This window comes from Myotis daubentonii, chromosome X (assembly GCF_963259705.1).
Source record: "Myotis daubentonii chromosome X, mMyoDau2.1, whole genome shotgun sequence".
Lineage (NCBI taxonomy): Eukaryota > Metazoa > Chordata > Mammalia > Chiroptera > Vespertilionidae > Myotis > Myotis daubentonii.
This window is the reverse complement of record NC_081861.1, coordinates 41,325,848-41,338,289: the sequence shown is the minus strand read 5'-3', so window position 1 is coordinate 41,338,289 and position 12,442 is coordinate 41,325,848. Positions and strand designations below refer to the sequence as shown.

The following is a 12,442-nucleotide window of genomic DNA, read 5'->3' as shown; positions in this document are numbered from 1 at the left end:
CCCACAGCAGGGCGCCCCGGCAGCCTCCTGACAGGCGGGCAGCTGGGGAGAGCCGAGTGAGGTGGGGCTGCAGGGAGACATGGAGGGGCAGGACGGCTGGAGCCAAGTTCCCAGGGGTCTGAGGAGAGCGCCTGACAGGAGCCCGGACTGCAAAGAAGGAAGAGGAAGCGACCATGGGGAGCTCTTCCAATCCCCCTGCACAGACACCCTGCCCCAGCCCCCGCACCCCCGGGGGGGACAGACAGACCAGGTACCCCAGCTCCCACAGCACTGGAGTGACGGGGAGGCTGATAGGATGCGGAGAAGACCCAACCTGGGGGGTAGCTGCAGCCCTCACCTCCGACTCCCAATCTCTTCCCCCCACCACCACCCCCGCCATGGGAGCCCACAACAATAACACGCCAGGACAACCCGTCAGCACCCCCGAGGCACCCAGGGCCCGTGGCCCACCTCTGCCGGGCCCCTCTGCTGGGGCCAAGCATGCCTCTCCTCCCTACAACTCCAGACCCGGGTGGAGGCAGGCCTGAGAGGCCCCCCAGTGTCAGACCCTTCCACCACCACCCCCACCCCCCCCCCCCCCACACACACACAGCAGTAGCACAGTTTACGCAGAGAAAGCATGCTGAACCTCTCTGGGGGGCGGCCAAACCTGCCCTCCTAGCCAGTCTGGCTCTGCCCTGGCCCAGCCCCCACCTCACTCCAGGAGATTGGAGCCCTGCCCTGAGCACATACAGCTGCGAAACAGCTATGTACACTTTAAAGAATGGTGCCAAGTGGGGAGGTTTGGCAGTTACTCCCCCTTTGGCCTCGCTGCCCCCCTACCGCCCCCCTCCAACCCCCCCACCACCGCCTCCAGGGAAGACCACTGCTATAGGGCTGCTGGCCAGAGCCCGCCCCTCGGAGGCCTGCAGAACCCTCTGCAAAGCTTCCATAGCTACAGTCCCAGGAAACAATCATGCCCTCCCCTAATCAGCACCTGCTACCTGTGAGGGTACCCATGGGCTTAAAAATAACAATCCCTTCCCATTTAGACATCACTTACTTGATGAAACATTTCTAGGTTTATTAGCTCAGAACCTCCTCATGACTGCCCAGTGAGGTAGGCGGAGAAGAGATTAGATTACAATTCCCATGGTATATGCATATGCATTCAGAAATGAAGCTCAGAGAGGAAAAGTGTCAAGTCCAGTGGTTCCCAAGGTGCAGCACACGCCCCACGGGGGGGGGGGGCAATTTGATTTTAAGTGGGGGCAATTCAAGAATGAGTTAACAGTGAATTTTTTGCATTTCTTATGGTTCTAGGGCAGTGATGGTGAACCTATGAACTCATTTTTTGGTTGATTTTTCTTTGTTAAATGGCATTTAAATATATAAAAATAAATATCAAAAATATAAATCTTTGTTTTACTATGGTTGCAAATATCAAAAAATTTCTATATGTGACACAGCACCAGAGTTAAGTTAGGGTTTTTCAAAATGCTGACACGCCGAGCTCAAAAGGTTTGCCATCACTGTTCTAGAGGGCCTCATCTACAGCGTATCCTATATAGTAAAAGGCTAATATGCAAATGACCGAATGGTGGAATGACTGGTCACTATGATGCACACTGACCACCAGGAGGCAGACACTCAATGCAGGAGCTGCCCCCTGGTGGTCAGTGCGCTACCACAGGGGGAGCGCTGCTCAGCCAGAAGCCAGGCTCACGGCTGGCTAGCACAGCGGCAGTGGTGGGAGCCTCTCCCGCCTCCGTGGCAATGCTAAGGATGTCCAACTGATGGCTTAGGCCCACTAAGCCGTCAGTCGGACATTCCCCCAGGGCTCCCAGACTGCGAGAGGGCACAGGCCATGCTGAGGGCCCCCCCACCCCAAGTGCATGAATTTCATGCACCAGGCCTCTAGCAATGAGATAAAGTGAGATGGAGTTTCTCTCAGGGCCAGTCATGCTACCCGACACTATATGGTGTATTGGAAAGAGAACTAGAAAACCTGCTTTCTATTTCTGGCTCTGCCAACTACGATGTGACTTAACTTTCTCAGTTTCTTCATCTGTAAAATGGGAAAAATAGTCTTGGCTCTACCTATCTCTCAAGATTGTTTTGAGGATTCGCCAAAACCGGTTTGGCTCAGTGGATAGAATGTCGGCCTGCGGACTGAAAGGTCCCAGGTTCGATTCCGGTCAAGGGCATGTACCTGGGTTGCGGGCACATCCCCAGTAGGAGATGTGCAGGAGGCAGCTGATCAACGTTTCTCTCTCATTGATGTTTCTAACTCTCTATCTCTCTCCCTTCCTCTCTGTAAAAAATCAATAAAATATATTAAAAAAAAGAAGATTGTTTTGAGGATTGAAAGAGATAATGAAAATCAATGTGCTTGGAGACTATACAGCTATCCAAAATTACAGTTTGCTCCTTATAAACTTATCTTATCCAAGTAACTATAAATAGGTTCTCTTTGGAAAAGCCTCACATGATAAATTTGTATATTTTAATTAATTATTGAGTGACTCATAGGTGCTGGGCCTTTTGTTCTGGGTCTGTCCTGTCCAATCACTACTAGCCACATATGACCATTGAGCACATAAAATGTGGCTTGTGGAGATCAAATCACCCCCGGTATTGCCGACATCAATCAAGGCTTAAAGGCAACAAGACTGCGCACAAAGACCACTAGGGGGTGTACCAAGAAAGCATAAAAAATGCGGAGACAAAGAAACAGGACAAAACTGTCAATGGAGGATATTGAGTTCAGAACCACACTTTTAAGGTCTCTTAAGAACTGTCTAGAAGCTGCCGATAAACTTAGTAAGGCCCTCAAAAAGACTGGTGAGACCGCCGATAAATGTAGTAAGATCGCCAAAACCGGTTTGGCTCAGTGGATAGAGCGTCGGCCTGCGGACTGAAGGGTCCCGGGTTCGATTCCGGTCAAGGGCATGTACCTGGGTTGCGGGCACATCCCCAGTAGGAGATGTGCAGGAGGCAGCTGATCGATGTTTCTCTCATCATCGATGTTTCTAACTCTCTATCTCTCTCCCTTCCTCTCTGTAAAAAATCAATAAAATATATTTTAAAAAAAATGTAGTAAGATCCTCAAGAAATCTAATGAGACCCTCGATGTTGTGATAAAGAACCAACTAGAAATTAAGCATACACTGACTGAAATAAAGAATATTATACAGACACCCAACAGCAGACCAGAGGAGCGCAAGAATCAAGTCAAAGATTCAAAATGCGAAGAAGCAAAAAACACCCAACTGGAAAAGCAAAATGAAAAAAGAATCCGAAAATACGAAGATAGTGTAAGGAGCCTCTGGGACAGCTTCAAGCGCACCAACATCAGAATTATAGGGGTGCCAGAAGATGAGAGAAAGCAAGATATTGAAAACCTATTTAAAGAAATAATGACAGAAAACTTCCCCCACCTGGTGAAAGAAATAGACTTACAGGTCCAGGAAGCGCAGAGAACCCCAAACAAAAGGAATCCAAAGAGGACCACACCAAGACACATCATAATTAAAATGGCAAGAGCAAAAGACAAAGAGAGAATCTTAAAAGCAGCAAGAGAAAGAAACCCAGTTACCTACAAGGGAATTCCCATACGACTGTCAGCTAATTTCTCAACAGAAACTTTGCAGGCCAGAAGGGAATGGCAAAAAATATTCAAAGTGATGAATACCAAGAACCTACAACCAAGATTACTTTATCCAGCAAAGCTATCATTCAGAACGGAAGGTCAGATAAAGAGCTTCACAGATAAGGAAAAGCTAAAGGAGTTCATCACCACCAAACCAGTATTATATGAAATGCTGAAAGGTATCCTTTAAGAAGAGGAAGAGGAAGAAAAAGGTAATGAACAACAAACATGCATCTATCAACAAGTGAATCTAAGAATCAAGTGAATAAATAATCTGGTGATCATAATAGAATCAGGAACATAGAAAGGGAATGGACTGACTATTCTTGGGGGGGAAAGGGGTGTGGGAGATGCGGGAAGAGACTGGACAAAAATCGTGCACCTATGGATGAGGACAGTGGGGGGGGGAGTGAAGGCGGAGGGTGGGGCGGGAGCTGGGAGGAGGGGAGTTATGGGGGGGGAAAAAAAAGAGGAACAAATGTAATAATCCGAACAATAAAGATTTAATTTAAAAAAATGTGGCTTGTGCAACTGAGGAATTGAAATTGTAATTTTAATTAATTTAGATTTAAGTTTAAAAACTGATTTGCAATACAGTTACTGGCAAACTTTTAAACAAGTTGGACATATGCATCTACTCTTTCAACCAAAAGGAAATCTAAATACAGATCATGGATTTCTGATGAAAGACTTACTACAGAAAAATTTTTAAAATTGACATTAATAATTTTTATATTGATTTCATGTTGAAATGATAGTATTTTTGGTCTATTGGGTGAAAGAATATATACTATTAAAATTAGCCTTGACCGGTGTGGCTCAGTTGGTTGAGTGTCATCTGATGTACCAAAAGGTCCTAGTCAGAGCACACACCTGGATTTTGAGAGCGATCCCAGGTAGAGCACATGCAGGAGACAGCTGATCTATGTTTCTCTCTTGCCTCAATGTTTTTCTCTATCTCTCCATCTCCCTTCCTTTCTCTCTAAAATCAATAAAAAACATATTAAAAAATTTAATTTCACTGGTTTCTTTTTACTGAATTTTTACATGGCTACTAATAAATTTTAAAAAAATTACATATGTGGCTCACATTATATTTCTATTGGAGCTTTTCTCATGTAAGTACATACATATATACCTCATTCTTTTTTAATAGCTGTATGTTAAATCATGTATGTTCATTTATTCATTAATTCACTCCACAAATATTTTTGAGCACCCACTATGTCTAGGGATTAAGGGTAAAGCAGTCCCTTATCGATGGGCATAATTTAGGGTGTTTTTAATACTTTGCTATTATGTTGATACAATGAGCATATCTTTGTAAGCTTCTCAGTTCATATGTGAGAGTTTTTATTTGGCATTGATTCAAAGAGCTCAATGGCATTTCTAATACTTGAATCTCATGTTCAATTAGGATACTGTTCACATGACAGGTAAATTTGTGTTAGGATCAGATATTTATTTAACAAATGTGTAAAATAAACCACCCAATAAAATGCCCTATTGGAAGCTGCACAATTGCCCCTACAATTTCCCTTTATATGTGTACATAGTTATGTCCAAATTCTTCTACTCATCCTCAAGGTCCAGCTTAAATGCCCTCTCCTTTCAAGAGGCCTCCATAGACCCTAATTGGATGTGATCTCTCATGTGCCTCTTTACCTCAAATATGGCCCTTATCACAGACTACCTTGAGTCAGAAATAAATCCTCTACTAGACTTTCATTTTCCTGAATGGACAGTGTCTTTTTTTTTTTTTTTTTAATTAAATCTTTATTGTTCAGATTATTACATTTGTTCCTTTTTTTCCCCCCCATAACTCCCCTCCTCCCAGTTCCCGCCCTACCCTCCGCCCTCACTCCCCACCCACTGTCCTCATCCATAGGTGCACGATTTTTGTCCAGTCTCTTCCCACATCTCCCACACCCCTTTCCCCCCAAAGAATAGTCAGTCCACTGAATGGACAGTGTCTTTAATTCATCCTGCATTCTCACTCAGTGTATAGCACAATGTAATTAAACAGAAGCTCTAAAGCAAAAAAGTGCAACCTACAGTCTCAGGAATGAGAATGGAGCCTGCACAATGACCAGATGGTGTTTGCACACCATCAGTGTGACATATGCTTCCTATGGCTCACAAGGCTCTGCAGAAATTGTCATCTTCTTCAACTCTATACCACTCCCCTTCCTTCAGTGCTCCAGCCACAATGGCCCTTTTTTCTGGCTTTGAACACACTAAGTCTGCTCTCATCCCCAACTGTCATCCTTCTGCCTGGAGTGCTCTACCTCCTGATTTCTGCTGGCTTCTTTCCCTTCAATATTCAGCTCGACTTTTACCTCTTCAAAGAGGCCTTCCTTGACCATCTATTCTGAATTTGGTCCCCAACTCCAATTACTCTCTATTATGTCACCTTAATTCTCCACATAGAATTTATCTGTCTGAAATTAACATGTTCATTTGCTTGCACTAGAATGTAAGCTCCACCAGGAGAGGGACCTTGTCTGTCTTGTTCAACCTTTTGTCCTTTCAATGGCTACAATAGAGTCTGTAGTAGTAAGGATGCTTTTGGCTGAAAGTAAGAAAATATTCACTGAAAAGTTGCATAACCAAAAGGCTTTACTTGTATCCCATAGAAAGGAACTCGGTGGTAGGCAGTGCTAAGATAGATTCAACAGTTCAGTGCTATCCAGATTCTGGATTGGCGTCTCTGCAATGATCTTGGCCTTCCCTTGTGGTTGCAAAATGGCCACCAAGGGTAGATGCATCACAAGAAAATATCTCTCTCAAAAAGGAGGAGTAGATGTCTCCTTGCCCATGCCTTTTTGTCAAGGTGGAAGGACTTTCTCAAGAGCACTCCTCCCACACTTCCTTTTTATATTCCATTTGGCTCAAATTGAGTCAGTGTCAAGACTATCCCACTAGTAAACAGAGGGAGATTTATGATTTTTTTAACCAGTCATAATTCATCACCTGGACCTGGGCCAACCTTCCTTAAGCCCTGTGGCTCTGTCCTATACCTGAAGCAAGAAAAAATTGTTATGGCTATCGTGGAGGTAATCAACAGTGTGGGCCATGCAGGCATTCAAGGAATGGAGGGTATGAATTCATGCTGATACACCTACATTCAACAATTAACAAATTACACACACACACACACACACACACACAGTGTGCAAAGCAAAGACTGCTGATACAAGGCTTCTGCCTTTAGAGTCACAGGGCCTCCAAGACCCTCCATCTATGCTTTATCAAGACTAATATGAAGCCCTAGCTGGTTTGAATCAGTGGATAGAGTGTCGGCCTTTGGACTGAAGGGTTAGGGTTCGATACTGGTCAAGGGCACATGCCTGGGTTGCTGGCCTGATCCCCGGTGGGGGGCATGCAGGAGGCAGCCAATCAATGATTCTCTCTCATCATTGATGTTTCTCTCGCTCTCCCTTTCTCTCTGAAATATATATATATATATATATATATATATATATATATATATATATATATATATATATATATAGAGAGAGAGAGAGAGAGAGAGAGAGAGAGAGAGAGAGACTAATATGAAGACTGCTGAAATAGACTTGCTGCTAAGAGACTTGTTCTTTGCTAGGTTCCCAGAAACCATTAACCATGTCCTTTTTTCACAACAAAGTTCCTTATGAAGGTGTGACTGCTTGTTCTTTGAAGTTGGGGAAAAATGCCCTCTGGCAGTTGTAAGAATTCTCTTAGAAGGTCTGCATGGTTCCCCAGAGACTATGGGCCAGTTTGAAACTCCACAAATGAAGTAACCAGACAGAAACTGCTAGATCAGTGGAGCCTCTCTCTCTTTGCGCTTGGGGAGGTTTTACAGGGTCACTAGTACCTCAAGGTTCCCATTCTTATTTTTGCCTTAAGCATGTTTGTCTTACAACCAGTTAGAAAATGTCCTTTGATTCTTGGAAAACAATTTTTGGAAGGTGAAGACGATAAGGAAAGGAATAGGAAATGGAGAGGTGATGGCAGGGCACATGGGAAACTTCTAGAAGACTGGTAGTCCTCCAGAGCCCAGGCAATGGCCTTCCCAATGCCACCCTCACCACATCCCTGGTGAGCAGTCACTGCTGAACTAGACAACCTGCCTTAGGCTCAGTCTTCACCACCACCTCTCTGGCCCTAGTGGTGGTGTTGGTGGGGTCTGCCACAGCAAGTTTCCAATTCTCACCGCTCTCTAAGGAGGTGGCCTCCGTGAAGGAGGATCAATTGAGTAAGAAATACGTCGTGGGAGGGGTGAGGATCCAGGCTAGCCACTCGGGCCAGAAAACCACTCTCCCTTCTTCCACAGGGGTGCGACCCCTCCCTGGCGGAGCACACAATAGGCGGCAGCTCCACGTTGTTTTCGAAATCGAGGCCGCCTGCACCCGGGAGCTTGCCGGGTGGGGAGGACGCAAAGGTCCACAGCCCTTCTCGGGCACTGCAGCCTCTGGGGCGGCAAAGGAACTCTGGGGTAGCGCACGCCCCACACTAGGAGACATTTTATTAACCCCCTTCTCCACCCTCCCCCCGCCCCAATACCACCAGCACACACGCAAAAAAAGCAGCAGCCAGACCTTCCCTCCCGGATGCGGCTGCACCAGCAACAGCGTCTGCGGGCGGAGCCCGAGCGGTTGCCACTTCCCCCCTCTTCCCTCGTGACCTCGCCCCTCCCCAGGTCTCCCCCCCCTCCATCCACACACCCTTTCTCCCAGACACGCCCTCCTCCTTGAGCAGGTCGCGCGCAGGGCTTGATTTCTCTAGGGGAGGGAGTGGCCGCCGCTGCCTTGGGGCTGGACGGCGAGCGAGCGCGGGAGGGAAGGAGGGGACGGGGGAGGAGCCGGGGGAGGGAGGGAGGGGCGGCGGGCGCCGCGCTGCGATGTGGCCGGCCGGCCCGCGGGTAAACAGGGAGCAGCAGCGGCTGCGGCCGGCCCGGCCCGGGGCACTGAGCACACCCGCCGAGACCTGCGCCCGTGGCCATGGCCGAAGTGCGCAAATTCACCAAGCGGCTCAGCAAGCCCGGCACGGCGGCTGAGCTTCGGCAGAGCGTGTCGGAGGCCGTACGCGGCTCCGTGGTGCTGGTGAGTGGCCGGGGCACGGGGCGTCTGGGGGGACGCGCTTCGGGCCGGAGCGACGGCGTGGCTGCCCGCGTGCGGGGGCTGGGACCGAGAAGGCGCTCCGGGCGGCTCCTCCTGCTCCCGCGCTCCCCGTCTCTGGTTCTGTAAGTTTGCGCACCGGCCGCCTCTGGCCAGGGTCGGAGTCCTGGGAGCCCGCTGACAGCTCCGCGGCTGCCGTGCGCGGCGAGGGCGTGCGCCCGTTTGCACTCTGGCGGGCTATCGGGGGCTCGGAATCGGGGTCCGGGCCCGGGGTGTGAGCCGGGGAGCGGACCCCTCGCTGTCCTAGCCCCGCCACAAAGAACCGGGAATCAGGCGCTAAGAGATCCCGATTCCCGCCTGCCGTCACCTGAGGCAGCCTAGGCAGAGGGATGCGTTGAATGTTTTGCACTTACATACTAGCGCTCGCGCGCGGACGCACACACACACGCACACACACCATGAATACAAAAAAAAAAAAAAGAACCCCACCCAAAACGCCCCGAGCGTCCGAGCTCTGGCGGGCGATGAGAACAGAGGAAGCAGAGCGACTTCCTCCTGCTACTGGGGAGAAAGGGTGGTGATGGGTGTTGAAGGGGTGCTTCTGCCGCTGCAGCCGTGGAGGGTGGGGATTGGGAACAACGGGGTTCCAGAGCTGGTGGGCGTGGGGTCGGCCGCTTCAGGGCGAGGTGTCCCCTGGGGCCCAGGAGATGGGGGGCTGTGAGGGTTTGGGGGAAGATGGGGAACTTCACAGCTTTTCCTTGTAATTTTTCAGTTCAGGTGTGTAGAAGCTGGGGTGAGAGCCCCACTGCTTAGGCCTGGGGGGATGGGGATTTGAAATCGCGCTGACCCCCTGGGAACCTCCCATCACATCCTCAGCCTCATCCGGATTGTCTGACTCTGGAGAAAGATCATGGGTGCTAACGGGCACTTGCTGCTCCTCCAGTTTTCTAGACACTGGTTGCTAATTTCCTGGACTAGGGTGCAAGCCCTAAATAAGCAATCGGACTGGTTAACGAGCGTTTTTGTTACTTTGGCTTTGTTTGTTTGTTTGTTTGTTTGCTGTTCTATTTCCTCGCCATCCTCTCTACCTTGCAGCGTATCATCTGCTGTGTTTAAATTTCATAGAGTGGGCTCTTTTTGTTAAAACAACTTATCATCGAAAGGGAACTTCACAGCTTTTCCTTGTAATTTTTCTGTTGATCTTGTAGAATCAGTGATAAAACCAACATTAAAGGGAGGCCAGGGGCCTGATCCCAACAGTGGAGAAAGTTGACATTAGTGGGAGTTCTGGAGGAGGATCAAAGGTAAAATATGTACCTTTGAGATAATGATCTGATCCCTAATAGCTACAACTGTGCAAAGCCAAGTGACTTTAAAGAAATCTCTCTATCTGGCTGAACCCTTGGAAGTGTAATCCTGCTGTTTAGCAGAGCAAAACCCAGACCTTTAATGTTTTTTTAAATGGACTTGGCTTATTGTATATCTCACTGATTTTAGAATGAGGTCCTGTTGGGTCAGATTAGAACCTAGATTGTCATCAGCCAGTTAAGAGAGGAAGGCAAGCTGTGTGTAGGGCATTTATACCAGGGCTTTCTCTTCCGTAATTGTTAACAAGTGATTCAATCAGTCTAGCACAAGAAATGCTTTCCTAAATTCAGGAAGAAAAGAAAACCTTGCTTGAGCAGGGGTGGCCGGCTTAGCACATCACGTGAAGGGAGTCTGTGAAGTGGACACATGGTCTCAAGATAATAAATGGGACTCAGCAAATCTCCACTGGGATTTGACCAGCATTTGACCTGCCACCCTCAGCAGCAAAAAGTTAACCTTAGCATTCTTGCTCAGGTTTTTAAAAGAATTTTGTGTAGCACAGGTGCAGTTGCCCCTTCTTAACCATTGACTCTGTGGCAAAGCTGGAAAAACTGTTAGTGGGAGGAGAGTCATCTGGGAGACAGTGCCTGTGTAGCTTATTGGAACAGAGGCCATAGATTTTTACCAGGCAAGGCACAGGAGTGATATTTATTACTACTCTGGTGTGTGACCCACATTGAGATTTGGGCGGCGGGGGAGAACAGATTCTAGGAACCTCTATCATTGTGCAAGACATAATGCCTGATGCCCTATAATTATAAGTGAATGTGGATGAATTTTTCTCCATTTATTTTTATTAGTTCCAACCGGGGTTGGATCTGTCTGTGTTTGTCAAAAGAACATCCAGAATATGTATACAAGTCACTTTTTGATTATTCATAGTAACTTAGTGAATGCTGTTTTCAAGCAGTTCAATCAGTTAAGAAATAAGGAAACGGTCTTAAATGGAGTGTACTCTCCTAAATGGCTCTCTTTCTTGGCCCCTGCTTTTTTGACACAAAGAGCTGATAACTAAAGTTAGCAAAGTCACGGTGGCCAGAGAGCCAGTGCACCACGGTACAGCTGTCTCCATAACTTCTGATTCCTTTCCGATATAAGCCCTAAAGTGTTTATTAGGGATATCTGAAGTTGGACATACACTTGCTGCTGTAAACCCATGGCACTCCTGTTATTAGGACTTCAGTATGGAGTCATTCTCACAGCAGTTGAAGCTTTCCTCTGGTGTATCTCTCACTAGAACTTTGAAAACCCACCAAGCTGAACAAATATACAGTGCTTCCTGTTTAGGTGGTGGGTTTTTTTGTTTTGTTTTTTATTTTATTTTTTTTACAATCATACCCTTGTAGGTATATTGCTAACATCATTCCGTTTTGCTCACTGTTTGAAAAATTCAGAAGGCATGGGCTATATATAGCATGTAGTCGTGTATTCAGACCTTCATTCAGTTAGTAGTACTTTCACGAATCTGTTAGCTGTATAATGAAATACACAGAGAGACACTGTTTCGTTGCTGCATTTTCCTGTAAGTTTAGCATTTTTATGAAGGCCAGTTTTAACCCAGGGAAATGGGTAATTACAGAATTGAACATTGGCAGAGATTTCTCAAGGGAGGCTTGGGAAGAATATTATAACTTGAGAATGTATGTGATTAACTGAGAAGTGTTTACATATATACATGTTTTCAATGCAGACTTTTTAATGCTGTTTTTGTTATAATTCAGGATATAGCTATTTGTATCTGGGGGAACAAAGGCATTTGATAAACCTGTTGTATTCTGGCTCCTTAAGAGGAGTCATTTTGCCTGGGAAAGTTACCTACTGGGTGTTTAAATACTGTTTGCTTGCTGCTGCTGAATTTACCCTCAATTCTTTGTGTGCCAGAGGATCAGGAAAGAGTTGCTAGATATTACGGTTGTAGCCCCTTGAGGCAAGGGTAATGCGTGCAGTATCTCCTGGCTAGCATCAGCCCGATTTCATATAATAACTCCAGTAGAGAAAAGCTCCCCCAAAGCTGAGAATGGCTGAAAAGATTCTGCAGCTGCTGACTCCCCCCACCAGGCACACACTACCTTTGCATGGAATGTTTGTTAAGTTGGAATTTAGGGAAGGCCTGAAAAGGACTTGGGGAGCTCCTCTGCTCCATCATCCCCGGGGGAATTTGCTGAAAGTACTTAATATAGGACAAAACAACTGACACTGGGGAATAAAGCCAGTTTCATTGGGCTTCTTGGCCACGCGTTTCCAATTCAGAGACTTAGCCTGGTTCTGAATGAACTGAGAGTCAGGAAAGTTAACCTCACTGTTGGCTCCTAAATATGGCTCCTCACCACGCTTGTGGGCT

The 12,442-nt window shown here is 47.0% G+C and overlaps 1 protein-coding gene across 3 annotated transcripts in view; it reads left to right on the top strand.

Moving 5' to 3' along the window:
* The first annotated feature begins 8,493 nt into the window (after window positions 1-8,493).
* DOCK11 (dedicator of cytokinesis 11) overlaps window positions 8,494-12,442 on the top strand; it is a 191,150-nt gene continuing 187,201 nt past the window's right edge. For all 3 annotated transcript variants that reach the window (XM_059679693.1, XM_059679694.1, XM_059679692.1), the window contains exon 1: window positions 8,494-8,718. In XM_059679693.1, the coding sequence (XP_059535676.1) occupies window positions 8,617-8,718 (102 nt within the window). In that variant the 5' untranslated portion in view covers window positions 8,494-8,616. The remainder of the gene's footprint in view (window positions 8,719-12,442) is intronic.